General features: G+C 38.4%; 1 protein-coding gene across 2 annotated transcripts in view; it reads right to left on the bottom strand.

Moving 5' to 3' along the window:
- The window catches only part of GABRA2 (gamma-aminobutyric acid type A receptor subunit alpha2), a 126,876-nt gene extending 109,178 nt beyond the window's left edge, over positions 1 to 17,698 (bottom strand). For both annotated transcript variants that reach the window (XM_060012612.1, XM_060012613.1), the window contains exons 1-3: positions 17,463 to 17,698; positions 16,399 to 16,476; positions 13,744 to 13,859 (exon numbers count right to left, since the gene is read on the bottom strand). In XM_060012612.1, coding sequence (XP_059868595.1) covers positions 13,744 to 13,859; positions 16,399 to 16,469 — 187 coding nt within the window. In that variant the 5' untranslated portion in view covers positions 16,470 to 16,476; positions 17,463 to 17,698. The remainder of the gene's footprint in view (positions 1 to 13,743; positions 13,860 to 16,398; positions 16,477 to 17,462) is intronic.
- Positions 17,699 to 20,422: the final 2,724 nt, after the last annotated feature.

Genomic DNA, 20,422 nt, shown 5'->3' with positions numbered 1-20,422 from the left:
CTCCATGTCAATATTTTCTTTCCCACAACTAGCTAACTGTAATATCCAACAAATCTTTTGAAGCAGAGTTCAGATATCATCATGGTGTTATCACAACATAGCTCTAATTTTTTAAATATATAGAGAGATAGGGATATGTTCTTATTTATATAGAATGTGACAGAATTAGAGTGTACTGATAGCTGGATAGAGAAATTGTATTTAACATACACCATAGACTTTAACGGTCAATCTAGTATTTACTGGCAATTTTGTGAAACTGTATCATAAGGAATAAATTTATCTATGATTATACTCTGATAAAAATAAGATTTATCACTGCAACCTTTAGAAACATAAATTATGAATTCCTAATTATCAGAGTAAACCAGAGGCAGTAATGATAATAATAATAAGTGAACACTTAGCCCTTCTTGTCATTGCATTATATTCTGTATGAATGCTCCCTGAGGTTGTACAGCATGGCAGCCCTAGCTGAGTACTTTCTTGCTACTGAAAATGTGACCCAAAGACCAGCAGCACTGGCATCACTTGAGGGCCTGTTAGAAACCCAACATCTTGAGATCCACAGAGATATATTGAATCAAAATCTGCATTTTAACAGTCACCATCCAGGTTATTCATATGCAAATTAAAGTTTTAAGTACTTTAGGTATATTGACCCATCATTGGAATTAATATTTTCTATTTTACAGAATAGAAAATTGAGGCACAAAACGATTAAGTAACTTTTATTAGCATTAGTAAATGTGGCAGGCATTGCCAGTAGCCTACTGAATAGCCAACACAGCTTCCTTCTTTCTAATAAATCCTCAGTTTTATAAGGGCAGAAATGTGCCCAACCCCAGGTAGGGCACTCATTTTCCCAGATACTCTCCTAGCTTGAAATAACTATGAGATAAATATAGAAATCGGCTGCAAGTGCTGGAAAGGATTATTTTTCTGATAAAGGGAACTAATGGAACTGGCACCATCCCTTCGTTTCATTCCAGCCTTAACCATGGATATGATAGCTGGAGCTGCAGCAGCCATCTTGGGATCAGAAGGTAACAACATAAAGGACTAAGTCACACTAAGGAAGAGGAAGTGGAAAAATAAAAAAGTCTCAGTTCTTGATGTTCTTGATGCCATCACTTAAGAACTCAGTACTAGGAGCCACCTACCTCTAGACTTCTTGTGAGAAAAACTGATTCCCCACTGAAGTCACTGCAGATAGATTTTTCTGTTGCTTTCAGACAAACGCATCCTTAACTGATAAAAGCTACCATGAGGGGGCTTCCCTGGTGGCTCAGTGGTTGAGAATCTGCCTGCCAATGCAGGGGACATGGGTTCGAACCCTGGTCTGGAAAGATCCCACATGCCGCGGAGCAACTGGGCCCATGAGCCACAATTACTGAGCCTGCGCGTCTGGAGCCTGTGCTCCGCAACAAGAGAGGCCGCGATAGTGAGAGGCCCGCACACCGCGATGAAGAGTGGGCCCCGCTTGCCACAATTAGAGAAAGCCCTCACACAGAAACGAAGACCCAACACAGCCATAAATAAATTAATTAATTAATTTAAAAAAATTTTTTTAAAAGCTACCATGATATTCTTCTTTCATCTATGTTTTATTATTTTATTCCAATGTTATGTTGTTCCAACTGGCATTAAATTTGCACTATAAAAAGCCACTGGGGATTATGATATCCTCTGCTAATGTCTTCTTCAGACAGAAGTATGTAAAGTGTCACATCACCCTCTCTGAGCGGGTGGGGGAAATTACAGAAATGACAGGTTGCAAAACAGTTCCCTAAAGGGAAAGGATTTGATGAAGAGTCACTTTCCGCCCCACTAACCTTCATATCCACTCACTTAAACATGAACCTGAGTACTTTTCCTTATCTGCTGATAGATTTTGCTTAACCTCCCAGCTGTTCCAAAGCGGCGGCAACAGTGGCAAAGATTGCAGCTGCCCCTACAAATGGTAGCAGTCAGATACCTGAGAGTGAAATGCTTGTATTAGAAGCTGTCACCAGAAATGACAAAGACTAAATTGGGTGTGGCAGCAGCTAAAGGAGAGTGACAAAGGCAGGCAACATCCGTGTAACAAGCAGACCTCCATCTACACATAAATAGCTCCATCCTGAATCAGCAACTGGGCCCCACGTGACTTCTCATCAGCCCCCTATTTTACAGATAATAATGGAAATGCTCAACGACCCTCCCTGCTAATGCTATGAGTCAGATCATCAGTTTGGTGGCAGCCAAAAACACATCCAGGAGTTCTGCAGATTATCTGGGGATCTTGAAAGAATGAGAGAGGAAAGGAATTCTGCTACAGAGATATTCTCCTCACTACTTCATCTGCCTGGTGTTCTCCTTTAAGAATTCAGACACTATTATTCAGATTTATATGTTTTAACAAGTCAATTTTTTTTTTTTTTTTTTTTTTTGCGGTACGGGGGCCTCTCAGTGTTGTGGCCTCTCCCGTTGTGGAGCACAGGCTCTGGATGCGCAGGCTCAGCGGCCATGGCTCACGGGCCCAGCCGCTCCACGGCATATGGGATCTTCCCGGACCGGGGCATGAACCCGTGTCCCCTGCATCGGCAGGCGGACTTTCAACAACTGCGCCACCAGGGAAGCCCTTAACAAGTCAATTTTTGATATTTAATCTATTTTAAATGGCTACATACTGTAATATAAGCACTACTGATCATAGAGCTCAGTGTATAGCTTTCCTGTTAGTTCTCTTTGATCCTGTAATTTTGTAATCATTGCTAAAGCAAAAGCTACTCAGAATGATAAACGGATACTCAGTTTTAGTTTTTAGTTATCAAGGGACTTTGTTCTCTTAGTAATGCTCTAATGGCAACTCCCTTTAAAATCGCTGGACACTCACCCCCATTCCATTATAACATTTTCACCACCTAAACCCACCCATTCACTCTCTTAAGACTCTAGAGTTTCTCTTCCTCTAATAGCTGTTGGATGATTCCTTTGCTATTCTCCAAAGCACAGTCATCAGCTTCACATTTTTTGCTTCGATGATTATCCTCTCACATGCCCTAGATAACTAATTAAATCTACCCTCCCATATTCCCCTCTACCTGACCTGAACACCAGCCACGCAATTCCATTTTCTTTTAATTAAGACTTCCTCTCTCTTGGTATCCAAAACTTTAATCTTCCTTGTAAACCTGGCTAGCATTTTAGCTCACTATTTCCTTTCTTGAGAAATTGCAGAGTTTATGCAATCATGCAGCAAAAATGAATTTGTTCCATTTACCCTAATTCTCTGCCTATGGCTGATTTGCTTATTTCTCTCGTAAAGGCTTCAAAAAATTCATATAATTGAAAAACTGTGGACCCTCCAGCCTATATATATGAGTAGTAACTCATCATTTTTAAAGCTTCAAAATCTAAAATCTTCTCACCAGTAAATAGGAGTAAAACGGAAGCCTCTCATCTTTTTCTAAAACATTCCATGACGTTTGTCTTCCTCCTCCAAACCACTCCTCCAGTTTAAGTCTGGAGCTCTCTTCGTCCAGGGAAGTTTTTAACACACACACACACACACACACGCACGCGCGCACACACGCACACACACACGCACGCACGCATGCACGCACGCACACACACACACACATACAGCATTCTAAAAGCAGCTGATCCTTTTACGTTCTTAATGGAAGTCAAATGCCTTCCCAGTACTTACTAAAATATTTATGTACCACTACAAAACATAACCTAAACAATGGGTTTGGGAATGCTCTTAGGAGGCATTTATAATTTTTATCCTCTCTTCAACCTTCCTTAACTTTGTGGCATAACTCTATTCCTCTGCTCAATAGACAAGATCCAATTGTACTACTCAATATATGATATTCCTCAAATATTCACAGAATTTATGAATTATTAACCATCTCCACAAAATAGCTGAAGATAGCAGTATCTTCTTTTTGACATATTTTTCCTCTGGATACTATATCAGAAGAAGAAAATCTTACCTTTTCTTTTATTATGTTTTAAATCAACTTAGTAATATTGCGACTGAACATGTCCTCTTAAGAATCCTGCAATACTTTAATACAGAAAGAATAATGCCACACATACTACTGGGACAATCTTTGTGCTACATTTTGCATCTATTCCCCTAAAAAGGAGCTACCATCCTGAATCTTAACAAAGATATTTATGAAAAGAATGCTCTTATAACAGAGTACTGTATTTTTGAATTTTGTGCAAAACCATTTTTTATGTTCTTAATGTGCATGTTTTAAATATTAAAACAAACAAAAATTAAAAAAATAAAAATTGACATAACTTAATTCATATTAAATTAAGATGGAGATGGAGTCATACTTTTCCATATGCTAGTTTTTTCATTTGTTAAAAGGTATAATAATAACATACAGAGACATCAAATCTACCTTAATGTAAGTTACTTAAAATGCAAAAACCCAATGGAGAATTTGAAGGGATTATATGTACCTTATAAGTTGATATCCTTAATTTGATGAGTTTCTATATGAAATCCCTTTAGATTTAAACATTAATTTTATTCTTATGGTAACTTACTCCTAAATGAGAAGATCTAAACCTTGAGGAATGAGGGTATTTCAAATTAGAAACAAGTTTTCAGAATTCTGTGTTGGGTCAGAAACATTAAAAGTCAAAGGAAATACACTAAATCCTCATGATATTACAACTCATATCATTAATTTTTTTATTCCACAGTTCATGTCTAGTTATTATCTAACTCATCTGTAGCTCAAAACAAATTAAGATGAGGCAGAAAATAAGTTTTCCTTAGAAAGAGAACTGAGGAGTATCCAGAAGTTTCGACTGGAATAAACACTTCCCTTTCTACCTCTAGGAATGCCACGCTTACCATAAATACTCTCAACACCCCTGCTACAGACACAGAAAGACATGCCCTCTGGAAGTTATACTCTTCTGTAGATATCACAGTTCTCAGCCTGACAGTAAGTATATCAGAAATCTCTCTTCTTTTTATGAGAAAAGACTTACACTTCAATAAAGAAAAACATACAATAATTATAGTTGAAAGGCAGAAAGAGCCAAAATATGATATGATATGAATCTCTGCAAAGACTCAGTCCTGTTCGGCATAGTATTTGCAGCATTTACAGCAGGACCCAGCAAATCCTTGGCCCTTAGAAAGAAACAATGGAATGAATGAACTAGGCTTATAGAGACAGAAATTGGCTAACTCCAGTTGTATGATGCAAGTAAAAGTGATTTCTTTTCTTTATTTCAATAGCATGTTCTTATAATGGAACACGTGTTGTACTGTTTCGAGTCATTTTGAGAATCACAGTGTACCTACCTTATCTGCCCTCCAAGGGGCCTCATCCCCTGGAGACCAACACTACACCTTGTACATCTTTATATCCTGCAGAGTGTCTGGCATGTCATAAGTCTTCAATACACATGTGTCAGGGAACAAACTACTAGAATAACTTCATTTGACTCTTTTCAGGTTAACACATCAAAAAGTAATGAATTGCTGGCTGGCCAAGCTGTTCACTTGGCCATCTCCACTACCAATATAGATTTCTACAATATGATTGGAGATGTATCAATCAAAAAATAACACTAACACAAATGGATCCGTCATGTCTATGGTCCAATTTATCCACTGTGTATTAAGGAGTGAAAAAAAGAAAAATGTTCATTGCACCTGAGCTTAAAAGCTGGCAGGAAAACAACAGAGTGAGTGGGGTGTGCTTGTGCCCGAAAAGAGCAAAAATAACAATCCCTCAAAAGTATGACTAAGGGCAATACCTCTCTAGCAGCAATGGTTGAGAGAAGACGCTGCTATTTACCAAAACTGTTTTAAGGTGAAAAAAAAAAAGCCTTAGCGTTAGTTCATTGAAACATGGGTAGTATTCTCTGGGTCACTCACTTCAGTGATGCTCCCTTGAATTTTGCAGGAGATGCTGTTTGGGAAGAAAATGTCGCCATCCAGTCTAACGCAACCCATTGCTGCCGTGTACGCACTCAGTCTGCCTTTCCTATAAAATAATCACAAGCTATATATATAGTTAAAACATCAAACTGAGAAAGAGTTCTGCAAAACCTCACTCTAACCATTTCTGAAGAAGCCGGTCTTAGCACCATTCCCTAAGAGGGTAGGCAAGCAACACACAGCTTTAGAGTGAGGGTGTACAGAAACGCTAAGATGTTTCTTAGTCGGCTTGTAATACTAAAAAGAATCCAAAAGTCTGCACATAACATGACTGTGTTTCTCGTTTTAGCTAGCATGCACTGTGAGGAAGCCCGTACTATGAAGGAAGCCCATGTCCAGAGTTTCCAGCCTCCCAAACAGCAACCCACTTCAGGCACCTAGTACCTTTCCGTGTTCTGTTTCATGCCTCCCACAAAATAATTTTCAATAAAGAGGAAATGAAAAAACCTTGATATCCATTATTTACATATTTACCCAAAGCTAATTACACACTTCTGTGAAGTCATCCCAATTTATTTTTATTTTCTCGCTCATGAAATAATCAAACTCGGTGTTTCCTGTGACCTTTTCGCAAGTGCAAGTGGGTGGAGAAGATCTGGTGGCAGAGAGTGAAAAAGGCTCTGAAATCTTCTTATGCCTAAGAAGGTTATCCCACTCCAGGCACACTGGGGGACCTCAGAAGACCTAGTCAGGAGGGAAGGGAGAGTAGATTCTCTGCTGCCTCCTGCCTCTTCAGGAGCATCAGCCCCAATCACAGCTGCTGAATGAGGAGAATGCCGAACATCAGAGCTGTTACGCGGAGGACCAGTACCTGAAGTTTACCCCGCCTCCACCTGAGACAAGAACTTCTTAAGGGCTCAGCCGCTTCCTTTCTGCTCAGCGCGCAACCCACTTATCCCCTGCCCCTTTCAATTACGTATAGAGATTTCAGATCATTCTCAGTGCGTTATCTCCTTCCTGATGCCTATACCACCCCTCACCTCATAAGATGCTGTCAAGCATCAGGCACACACCCGGTAGCTGCAAGACCCAGAGCTCGTGCCATTCAAGTTCCTGGCACATCCCAGGCTAGGATGGTGGACACGCTCAGTTTCATGTCCCTAAAATCATCATCTGCATCTCATAGTGAGGTTTTCATTCTGTAAATATGATTTTGTTCTTATAGGCAAATTCAGTATCATGAACTGATGATGCCCAATTGTTATATGTTACAATAATCTGACATATTTCTTTTGTGATTGGCTTTGTTTCCAGAGATTCTGTACATATACAAAAGTGTACTACAAAATGAAACTAATAGCATGAGAAACATACAAATATATCTTTTCTCTGTGCCACACATTTATCCTTTTCTAGAAGTCACAGCTTTTACAAATTAAAGAAAACATTGAGTGATGGACTCTATTGCATTCATAGTAGAAGTAGTAGTAGAATCGACAATAACAGCAATAATGTCTACAAGTATTGAGTTCCTACTCTGTTTGCCAGACGCTCCAAAAAATTTTTTTTTAAATTAAATACTTAACAAACCAATAAGTCACATACTTTTAGCCCCCCGTTTTACAAATAAAGAAACCAAAGCAAGGAGAGGTTGAGTGAAAAGTTTGTACTTCATATAGTATGGCAACAGAATTCAAATTCAAAGATGCTGGTATTCAGAGGCACTGATCTTAACCACTTCTTTATAAAATAATACGATGCTATTTTGAGGTCAGACTCCCTCTTAGGTTCTGGGAGAGACCAGATTTTTTGTACTAATTTTTGCCCACCGAATATCCTATATTTTATTTTTATAAAATTGAGAGTAGTAAAATTCATAGAAACATGTTATCAGCCATCTCTCTACAGCCTGAGGAGAAATATCCAAGAGTGAAGTTGGAAACTGACCCTCAGACCCTAAGTCTATAACCTGACATCATGTTTTTCATGGTTTTAAGCATACAGCTGCTTCAAGTTTTAGAGGACAAAACAAGAGCACTATGTACCAATTCTATCTAGACAAGCTCCTTGAAACAGCTTTTCAAAATGCAGTTAAGCACAGTACTCTATCTAGATTTTCCAGACTGAATCTATAATTTAGATACCAAGCCTTGTCATGTCTAATAGTTGTCATTGTTGAGCACTGTGAATGTTAGCTGTTATAAATATACGAGGCCTGTCTACACTTTCCTTTTCTTCAACGACTTTCTAAACACAGTCCGCAATGCAAATGTGGCTCCTTTTATTCAGTTAACAGTTTGAAAGCCTCTTATGGAACATCAAAATCCATAGGTGGTACCTGAGTTGTTAGCTCCAATGACTGAAAGGAAGACTAAAGGAAAAGTTGATTCAGTTATAAGTTCTAGCTAAGCTGAACATATGGTCTTGGTAGATACATTTCCAGACTTACAAGGGACTAAGCCAACCAAATGCACAAGACCTACCAGTATGTTCTTGGCATGTTTTCAAGGATACTACCTTATGATGTTCTCCTTGAAGTAGTCTCCTCTGATATTCCTAATGGTCCTAATACCTATCAATGCATGCCACATTATGCTTTCTTATTTGAACCATACCATATTATTGTGAGACAGACAGGGTAAGTAGAACCTCCCCTCCAATTTCACAGGTAAGTAAATGACGTCACAGATGGGATAAATGAATCGCCCCAAATCCCCCAAATCACACAGTTAGTTCAAGGCAGAATCACATCTAACATAAGCCAGGAGTTGGAATAATCGTAGTGATTGTTTCCATTCACCAAGAAGTCAGCCTAATACGCTGGTGCTAACAGTGAAAGGCCAGTACAGTAATTAAATGATAATTGCTCTGATGATTTTAAGGATAAGGTAAGTTCTATAGCCGATTCTTTTCATGGGAGCATACTAAGTAACATAAAATAAAATAAACGAATAAAATAAAATTCATTCAAGAAATATTTAATTCCATGCTTACTATGTGCCAGGCACTGTTCTAGATGCTTGAGAACGAGACAACAAAACAGACAAAAATCCCTAATCCCAATTAGCCTTCATTCTAGCAAAAGAGACAAAAGTAAGCAATTGACCTAATGATTTAAAAAGTATCTTGTATATTAAAAAATAGTAAGTGCTAAGTAAAAACAGAAAATAAGGCATAAGAAGGAGCAGTATTGTTAAAGGATGAACACATAACATTTATCACATTGGTCAGGGTAGGCCTCGTTGAGAAGGTGAGCTCAATGGGTATCCAGGGAAGAGGGAACAGTTGGGGAAAAGCTCCAAGGAGTGTGTGTGTATCGTGGTGTCTTCATGGAACAGAAAAGAAGCCAATGTGACTGTAGCAGTCTTAGCAAGAAGGAGAGTTGTGTGGGGTGAGGCCAAAGAAGAATAGGGAAACAGATTATGCAGGACTTTGGAGACCATCGAAAGAAATCTGTGTTTTATTCTGACTGAAGTAGAAACCATTGCAGGATTTTGAGCAGTTGAGTAATGTGATCGGGCCCTCAGTTTAAAGAGGACCCATAGGTCTGTACGCCTTAAATGTTTACAGTGCTATATGTCAATTTACCTTAATAAAACTGGAAGAAAAAAAACAAAACCTATAATTAATTATTAAATACCTTAAAATTTTATCATTCGACCTATTGTACAATCCTTTTCATGTATAGAAGTCCCAATTTATCCTCCTCCTCTCAGAATAAAATGCTAATATTCCCATTTTCCCTAAGAAGATATCAAGGCTCAGAAGGTCTAAGTAACTTGTCTGGGATAAGAGCTAGTAAGTTGAAGAGCCAGGTGAAAAGAATAGTTTTTCTAACTCTTAATACAAAACTGATTGCTCTTTCCTATGTACTCATTTATACTAACGTTACAAAGGAGAAATAATAATAATTGAGATTAATTATTCAGATTATCCATCAATAGAGATGTTCAGTTTGATATATTAAATTGAATCAAACCCATTTTCCCCCTTATTATTAATTTCTGGGATATAATGATACAAATAATTTCCCTGAACTTTCTATTTGAAATGACATATGAACATTCAGGCTGAGAATTTTGGACAGAGAAGAAACCGTAATAATAACTGAAACTTACAACAGTGTATTTACAAAGGTTTTCAAAGTCTTCTAGTCATTGTTATGTATTAACTCTCTACTATATGCCAGTCACTGTGCTAAATCCTTTGCATATATCACTGTATTTAATATTCATCAAAAACCCTAAGAATAGTAATAGTAATCCATGACAGACGTAGCCCCAGAGAGGTAAAGTACTGAAAGGCCACAAGACTGCTCAGTACTCCATCTAGAATTTTACCTAAATCACCACAGTCTAAAGTTAGGTTCTCTTCACTCAGCCACACCACCTTCCTGCAGCAGGATGCACAAAGTATCACCTCAACATTCCCAACTGAAAGGTCAGCCAGATGTGAGTAGCTCCATTTTCCAGATGATTAACTGGTCATAGAAAAGTTAATCAAGTAATCAATATATTTTGTTAGAGTCACCATATGCAAATCAATATTTAGTTAGTGACAGTACAGAGCATTTAAGATACAATACCTTGCCTCAATAAGTTTACGATCTTGTTAAGGTAACAAGAGACACATAAAAGGGTAATAAATAATCCAAGGTAGCACATAATACGTACCAAATGAGATACAAAGCCAACAACAGCCAAAGAAATTCAACAGAGGGAAAACTGAATCTGGGTGCTTCAATTCAGTTAAGAAAGGTTATTACTGAAAAGGATCCACATTGAGGTGGTCTTCACAGGAAAAGAGAGAATAAGGAAGAATAATTCCAGTGAGAGGGGAATATTTTCCCCTCAAAGGCTAAGGGAGAAGATGTGAATGGATTATCAAGAGAAAATGAATAGATGTGTTTGAAGTACAGGATAGATGGGTGGCAAAGTAAAAATTAAGCCAGAGAAGTAAATTGTAAAATCCTTGATTGTCATGTTCGGAACCTATGGAAGGAGGGAAGGAATTGATTGTGTTTAACTGCTAGTATGTTGCGTGTACACTGTAGTTTATGTAATCCTCTCAACAACACTATAAAGTAGAAATACATCATGGCCATTTAATTTATTTATTTTTTTAATTTTGGGAAGGTATAGTTGATTTACAATGTTGTGTTAGTTTCAGGTGTACAGCAAAGTGAATCTGTTGTACATATAGGTATATCCACTCTTTTTTAGATTCTTTTCCCATATAGACTATTAGAGAGTACTGAGTAGAGTTCCCTGTGCTATACAGTAGGTCCTTGTTAGTTATCTATTTTATATATGGTAGTGTGTATATGTCAATTCCAATTTATCCCCCATTTACCCCCTGGTAACCGTAAGTTTATTTTCTATATCTGTAACTCTATTTCTGTTTTGTAGATAAGTTCATTTGTACCCTCCTACATGGGAAAGGAAATAGTCACCCAAGTCCAGGAAGCACAAGAGTCCCATACAGGATAAACCCAAGGAGAAACATGCTGAGACACATATTAACTGAACTAACAAAAATTAAATACAAAGAAAAAATATTAAAAGCAGCAAGGGAAAAGCAACAAATAACACACAAGGGAATCCCCTTCATGACCATTTTAAATGAAATGAAACAGCGATTACCTGGCCAAGACACAGTTTTGGGTGTGTAGATGGAGAAGAAATTCTAATCTAGATCGATCGATGCAAGGCCTATATTCCTTTCCCCCCTACCCCCTCATCACCATCTACAGAAAGCAATGGGGAGCTATCAAAGGTATTTGATCAAGACAAGAGAGTAATATATGAAAAGTATTGACTACAAGAAGACCAATCTGACTGTGAAATATTAGCACATGTCCACTATCAGAGAAGGATTGGGGAAGGAAGACACTAGGCAAGAAGAGCCACTTTGTCTATTGCATTAACCTACAGAATGAGTGACAAGGATCTATATTCGAATGCTGATGACCAAAGTAAAAAGAATGGAAGAGATATTTTTAAAGAAATATGAAGAGATAAATGGTAATATCCATGTCCTTTAACAGGTAGTTTTTACTTCCCAACTATACACCCACAGTGTAAACATTTCTCTTAAAATCTCATAGACAAAATCCAAGATCTAGCTTAAATATCTTAAGTCTTTTTGACAGCACATGATTTATTAAAAAATAATAAAATCTAAGCCTTGGGAAAATAGCTGCTTTAGTGCAATCTACCTCTCAAATCACCATCATGAATTATGACAGCCTCATGCTAGGCATACTTCTGTTGTATGAGTTTGACATTAGCTCCTTGCTATATATGCTAATATGGACAGTAATGCCTTCTATTCATGGTCATTAGAAATGTTAATTACTAAGAAAATATTCTTTTCCTTTAGTTTTTCCTTATTTTAACTTTTCTTTTAACTTTTTATTTTATATTGGAGTAAAGAACTTATTTACAAAATGGAAACAGACTCATAAACTTGAGAGTTTTTCTTTTAGTAGACTAAGTGTATATTAAACAATTGAATTATCTCTGAGAGATACAATGTATCATACTTCTGAACATTATTCTTCCCCATCACTTCTCTCTTGAAATGCAAGGTACCACTCAGGATTCAAGTCCAAAACCACTATCAATTAAATGGCATATTATTTAAAAACAAGTTGGGTCTTTTCCAACCTTTTCTGACTCCTGGGCAATGCAAACCATACAATTGGCAAATATGTATAGAATTAACAAGCAGCTACATTTTTCAAAGACAGTATTGACATAAACATCCAGGCGTTTAGTCACTACACATCTTTTCAAGAAATTTAATATTGCAAAGTTGCCAACCTGGTAATAATCAGGCTAACTATATAAACCTTCATTCAGTACCAAGCATTCAACTAATTCATCTTAACTTTGAATTAGTTATTAAACTGAACATCCTAATTAGTATAACATACATTTGATAAATGTGTGCATGCAGATATATACATACATATATATATATATATATATATATATATACATCTCATGTTAGAATTAATGAGTAACAATATTTTGACTCAGAATCCTTTCAGGAATTACACACCTATCTTACTTGTACATAATCTCCTTAGTATCACCCATCTATGCTAAAGGATAATTAAAATTTAACACATTAACCAAGCCTAGTTTCCTTTACCTTTATGGATAAAAATAGATCTGTTTTTCTGAGTTGAGAATGAATGTTTAAATTTGAAATCAAACTGTGCCACAGGTCAATAAATTAGGCCTACAGCTGAAGTATACCCAAAATGTCTTTGAAAGTTTCAAGAATGCCAAACCGGTGCTATATTTTAGAAACGTCACATGCACGTGTAAAGATATATCATCACGAATCCTGTGATGATTGCTAAAATTTATCTGGTTGCTAAAATTCAACCCAGATACTCTTTTATATTTTTATGTTTCCCATTTCTATATATCTGTACTAGTGTGAAAGTAGGCATCTGCAAAATTCAATGAAGGAAACGAAAGATACTATACAAGCATATCTGCCCAATAATGTCACGCTTTCACATAGTCTAAGTTTGATAAACTTAGCCATTATAAATAAACTAATTTAAAAACTATTCATGCACAAAGTCTGGGCTCTATATGACTTCAGGTAGTCTATAAAAGGTATGGTAAATACATTATATCTGTATAAAAGGAATCAGAGAGAATGTTTATTTCATATACCTTATTTTCTATTACCTATGTTTTTTAATATGTGACAATGCATTCATGTGTAAAATGTATTAAAATATAAATATTACCCTTAACTTTTAAAGGCATTATTTTGTGAGCATTTAAGAAAAGGAAAACTATTTTTACCTCCCAGTCCTGGTCTAAGCCGATTATCGTAACCATCCAGAAGTCTGTCTAGAATTCTTGTAAAGATGGTAATGTTATTTTTAGCCTCATCTTCTTGGATGTTAGCCAGCACCAACCTAAACAGATAATTTTACAAGCTGATATATATACATACGTGTGTTTTGCAAGTGCCAAGATGCTCTTCCTCCTTGATTTGAATTTTAAGGCTCCCTGAGCTATTAGTGTCAACCGTTTTCCTCCTTTTTTTTTTTTCCACTCCTTTAAATGCCAGTATGTCTATAGGGAAGGTAAACATGCTGTTGGAAATAGATAATAAATACTAGCTTATCAGAAAGTTTGATGCCAAAATTATTTCAGATTTCTATCACTTCGCATTTTGTGTGACCTATTCAATTTTTCTAAAATGCACTCCCTAGAATATATTATGATGGTAGATTATCACATGCAGATAGTATTAGTAATGTTGTTCTGCATTTGGAAAAGTACAAAAACCAAAGGGACTACTGAAAGAATTCTTCAGTGATTTGAATATTAATTGGAAAATAAATTGCCTCCTTGGAGGCACAGAATTTTTCCATCTTTCTCAGAAATGTCTTTTCTTTTTATGTCTTTTTCTCTTTTAAGCCAAGATGATTTTCTAACTTTGGGTATACCTCCACCCAATGGCCAAGTGCAATATAGACATCAGGGAAACTCCGCTGGCTGTGTTCCAGACTCCAATGAAGTCAGGAGGTGGAGGTGGGCTCTGAAAGCATCAGCAGCACAGACACAGCTGCAGAGAGCCTTGGAGGAGTACCCCTCCTGACTGGTCTCTGAGGAGAGCAATAGAGGTCATCCAAAGATTAAAATACCCAGCTACTTTGTGTGTGTGTGTGTGTGTGTGTGTGTGTGTGTGTGTGTGTATGTGTGATAAATTTGCGGAAAGAATAAGTGGTCTTAAAATATCACCAGAAGAGGGTTAGAAACACTGATTTTCTCCATTATTTCTCCATCAGAAAGCCAGACACCTGGTTTTGTGACATCCAGCAATTTGGTGCAGAAGCAACTGGATGTATAAAACAGAATGTCCCTTTTCGCTGCCATTTTTTCCCCCAGAATGATTCAGAGATTTAAATTACTGGTCCAGAAAAAGAATCATTTATATAATAGAATAAAATACTGGCATGAGCATTACTGGTCAAATATAGAACAGAAAACTAGTAGAAGAAAATATGGTTAAGTACTGAGTATTTTCAATGATTATTAATGGACCACAGTTTGTTCACTCCTCTAAAATCAAAGATTATATGTAATTGCATTCTGATCAAGGTGTACTGTGTGAAATATCATTGACAGAATTCATTTGCATTTAAATGATTACACAGCTAGTAGCTAAAAATAGTCATAATACATCGAAAAATCAGTAACCAACTTCAAGCAAATATCCTCTTGGGAGAAGAGAAAATACTAAAATATTGATATAGAGATAAACATTAAAAAAATTATGTAAGCAAATTAGTTCATACCTCAAGCCTCAAAAGTTTTTATGTTGCCTTAAGCTAACTTTAAAACCAATCACTAAGATCGTCATGAAGTTCCACTTAGAGATTTTCACTGGAAAGCGTTTTTTAGTCACATGTCACATTTTCTTTCTAAACTCAATATTAAGATATTAAATGAGGAGCTATTTTCCAATTAAAAATAAGACTTCATAAAGAGATTTCTTCTCAGTTCTAGAAAGTATTTTCAAACTTTGACAATTACTGAGACAGGAAAATGAAAATTTTAAAGGGAAATAAAGGTATCATAAAATCAAAAACACTAATTTTTTTAAAAGAATAATTACATGGACATTATTATGAATCATATTTTAAGTTCTCTGGCATTTTGAAAACCATACCCTAAATTTAGGCAATTAATAAAAGCTGCCCATTGATGATAAAAAAAATCAGAAAAGACTACAATTAAGATGATGCTATTGAAAACAACAGAAATTAAATTTGATATTTGTAGAATACAGGCAAAACAGAATTTGTTACATTTTCAAAGTAAGTACTTTTTATGACAGTACCATTTTAGAAGTAAAAATTTCTAAATCAATAATATGAAAAGTTGATTAATAAATCAAGCTTTTGTTTTATTTGTTTGTGATTGTGAAGTTGTATAGTACCTCCACCTAGAGGTTTCAGATCCACACATCATTTAGGTTTTCTATGTTGACTGAAAGAGCCAAGACCAAAAGGAAAGAAAGACAGAAAGAAAAAGAAAAGAAAAAAATTAACACTCAAATCATTTTAGCTTATGCTTTTCTGTTGGGTTTAAAGGAAAACTGATGGTTTCTTTACTGAACTTTGGTGTTATTATAATCGCATATAACAACCACTTCAATTCTTTGCAAAAATATGCCATCTAAAGGGCACTCTTTTCTTCCGTGATTTATTTTTTTAGAAAATGTTTGTATTCACTTTTATATTTTATCGCTAAAAACAAGAAGCAGCGAACTTTTAATAGTCTCTGTCATTTAATAGTTCTGTTTCTTGGTACAATATGTTTTCATTAGAAATGATCCTTCAAAATACTTCAGCTTCTGAAAAGCCACCTCTGCATTGATAACATTCAAGAAACACACCTTCACCCTGAATTTAAAATGGCAAATACAGTAAATAATTGTCTCACCTGGCTGGGTCCCACACCAAGAAAACAAGAAGCAGCAACTGCATGTTGCAGATGTGCAGTTTCATCTTCATCACCACTCTTTGTAAAGTCATGGAAGAAAAACAAAATACACTTAAAATTACATTCAGTCCCACCATCCAAATAGCCCAAAAGAATGTCATTTCAACTGGGAATTGGAGTTAAAGATATAGAGATTATTCCAGTGGAGTGTGTGTAGGGTGTGATGACTGGAGGAGGGTCTTTTCTTTTCTTTTCTTCTTTTTTTTTTTTTTTTTTCTCTTAACAGAATGATGACCAAATAATCAGACTTTGCTCTGCCAGGAACTTCCCTCAGCCACATCGTCAGCAAACACTGTTTTGTGGACACACACACGTATTAAGAACACACGGGACCCTGCACTGACATTTGAGCTAGAGATAAGAATGGGTTGGAGGGGAGAGTGAAAAAGGGGAGGAGAAACGGGTATTTCGTGCCACATCCCCTCAACCAAGACCGCCTCCGCGACCACAGCGGGAAAAGCAAGGGGCAGCCAGCCCACTTTTTTCGATTATTCTTCTTTCATTACAATGAACTGCAGTCCTCATGTCTTCACTACTTCAGTCCTTTTAAAATAAAATAAAATCACCTCCCTCCCTGCCCAACCACAGTTGCCCAAGACCACGTCTTGGAGGCAGCCGGGTTCGGATTAACTGCTGCGAAACAACGCGTTTGACAGCTGTTCCGGAGCCGAGGACCGCAATCCGAGCCGGAGCGTGAGGCTCCGGGATCCAGCGGAGGCAGGCAGGCAGCGGCGATCACAGCGTGCAAAGTTAAAAGACTATAAAAGAGCCAGGCTAACGTGCTGCCGGGCGGGCGTCTCGGATCTAATTGTAGTTGCAAATAGGCTTCTGGTGAGGAGTATCGAAATTATTTTTTAAACATGCTGGGGAGGAGGGGGCGACCTGAGCCGCTTCGGTTTCCAGGGACCATCGGAGAGTGAATGGGGGGAGATGAGCCATGCACGGGAGGCAAAGGTAAATGGGAAAGCAAGGGTCCCTCTTGGGACCAACGTGTGCGACCTTACCTGAAACGGCAAGCAGAATTGGGTGTTTTCCTCCCTTTGCCCTGATCTAGAGGAGATAGGAAACTTGAGAGAGAGAGACAGACAGACAGACAGACTGCAGCAGCCCGGCGAGCGGGGAGCGATGGGCTGGTAGCAGCCGAAGGAGAGCGCGAGGAGTGGCGGCGGCGCGAGGAGTAGAAGGAGGCGAAGGCGTCCGTAGTGGCGGTGATGGGCGGAGGAGGAGGAAGAGGAGGAGGGGGAAGCGTTGGCAGGAGCTGGCTGGGTGCGGGGGGGACGCGAGCAGAGGCGCGGTGCGCGCAGGCAGCGGCGGGCACGAGCCCCACGCCTGGAGGAGGAGGAGCCAGGCCCGAAAGGAGGGCTAACGAGGTTCTCGGCAACGCAGGGACGCCCCCCTACCCCCGCCCAGATACCGGGTAACCGCCCACCGCCCGCCGCCCGCCGGGCACCTGCCAGGGCACATCCCCAAGCGGCGGCGAGCGCCTCTCCCGGCGCCCACGCCGCGCCAGAGGAGCGGAGCCCACTCGCCGCCCGGGACTGCGCCCCGCGGCCGCCCTCAGGGACTCCCTGGAGGCCCCGAGGTTCCAGGGGGCTGCTGGTGGGTGCTGGTGCGGCTTCGGGGACGCGGTGTGTTTGTGCGGCCCTAGATCCCCGGGACCTCGCCCTGCCGCCCGCCCCCCAGCGTGCCCTGGCTCCGGAGCGACGTGGCTGCCGAGGAGAGGTACAGCTCCCGCTGGAAGGCGAGGGGACTCATCACGCCTGTACTTGGTCATCAGCGCATCCACGCAGGACCAAGTTCGAGGCATGTTGCGTGGAATCAGACAGCAGGAAGTTTCTCTGATTTCCTGAGCCCTTCTGCTGTACCACTCATTCCTTCACACTCCTGCAATCAGGACCAATTTCCCTTCAAAGCTCTGAGGGCTGGAGACTTCCCTGGAGCTGGTCAGTCAAGTCATCTGCAAATTATTGGGAAACCCGCTCACTCTCAGCAATTCTTTTCCCCCATATCTTTTCACAAACGTCCTCCCTACCTGGAGGACAAACTCAATCAACCGCTCCAAAAAAGTTTACGTACTCCCCACCCTACCCACCTCCACCCCCAGCAAAAAGGAACCTGCTGTGCTTCTACTACCTCTGCAAATTCTTTCCGCAGCGGGGCGGGGTATGTAACATGTTTTGAGGTTTTCCCCCTTTAGGGGTTTTTGCTGGTGTAGAGACCTGTTGTAATTTCAGTCCCATCGTACACTTTCAGCCTTGTGCTTAATTTGTCTCATTTCTCTTCTACTTTATCTGACGCGATAAAATCCAAACGTGCAACTTGAACAACAACAAAAAGAGAGACATTTTCCTCTTCGTACTGCAGGTAAGACAGAACGTTATGCACATCCTTCTAAAGCAAAGCAGAACGGGTGTTTGTCTCTTCAAGAAGTTGTAATAAATGGTAGACATTTTAAACGAAAAAACAAAAAGTATGCTGATATGTTTCTATCCCTTTGCATTCAGAGTCAATATATGCCAAACACTTCAATTTTGTTAGATATGAACCCAAAATTGAGATATTTTTCCTAGATGGTACAGTTTTCATAACAACAGGCACTTCTAATCGCCGGTAAATTTTAGCTTTGCTTTGAAGATTATGTGAGGACAATAAAACCTTTACATTGCAAATTTTTCAAGCTGTTCTTTTTAACCTATTAATCACCACTTTCTAAATGAGCATTTAATAAGCTACAACCTAAACAAACATTTGCTCTACTTAGCTGCCTCTGTGAAGAATGGAACACCACCCAGCTTTCTCCTCCATCATTAATATTCCCTTCCTGACTTGCCCACTGCAGAGTCTAATTGAAATTCACAAAGATAAAGGCATGCCATTTAAAACCTTGCAACTAGGGAATCTAACCATCTTCTACTTAGTGTGAACACTTCACTTCCTACTGTATTTTCCTATTTTCCATTTCTATGAGTCAATCTTTATTAAGATCTCTATCACTTCACCATTTATATTACTTCTAAGTTGTTTATATTTTGATAATGAAAGTTGAACAGCCCATGGTTTCTTCCCAACCTTAATTGCTATGCTACAAAATTTCTCCTTCATGGATGTACAATTTTTGTAAATATCTTCATAGATTATTTTCTTACCACTATAGTCTTTTCCTTGGGTGCTAATGACGAATTATAGATTGTAGCTTTAATTGTTTTATCTCAAAATTTGTATTTATTGGAATTTGTTCTCAAAAAAAAAACCTTTACCATTAGCACCCTTAATAAATTTGTAATCTCACTGCCATATGACCCGTTTATGTGGAAGTTCACAAAGTTCAAGCTGTTTTGGATGATTTTCACCGTTTGCTTTTTAAAAAACTATGTTAGAACAATCTATAGATTTGGATATACACTTACTTGAGAGAGACTCAGTAAAAGCTACATTCAAAAAATTCATTATAAAACCATGATTTTTAGTTCTTCCCCACAAAATGCTTTGCAATTTTATTGAAGCCGGATAGCTGTGATTTAAACTTCAAAGTACATTAAAGGAAATGGAAATCAGAAAAGCCGATTGCAAGCACCGGACCTCTACTTTTATTGCTATATCTTCACTGATATTTCACTGTGTTACTAGTCCAGTCAAATTTCTTCTAGGATTGTCCAGCTTCCACAAATATCTGAAAAATCCAGCCTGATATCCTTCTTTCCTCTCTGTGATGGAGTGCAGCGAACTGCCTGTGATTTGAGAGCCAGCCTGCGTAGGTCATGACTAAGCTCTTCCTACCCACTCCTTGTGGAGCAGGTCCTAAGGCAACCAATCCTGTAGAAGAACTAACAACTAGTCGGTTACCAGTAAATCCAATCCCGCCCAGGCTAAAGCAGTGCAAAACCTTCTGTTTGAACATGTTTGAATTACTCTCCCACAAATTGGATTTAGGGGGGCGTCACTTCTTATATAGTTCCCATCCCTA

The sequence above is a fragment of the Delphinus delphis genome, chromosome 5 (genome assembly GCF_949987515.2).
Source record: "Delphinus delphis chromosome 5, mDelDel1.2, whole genome shotgun sequence".
NCBI lineage: Eukaryota > Metazoa > Chordata > Mammalia > Artiodactyla > Delphinidae > Delphinus > Delphinus delphis.
Note: the sequence above shows the minus strand (reverse complement) of the source record. Positions and strands in the feature narration are given on the sequence as shown.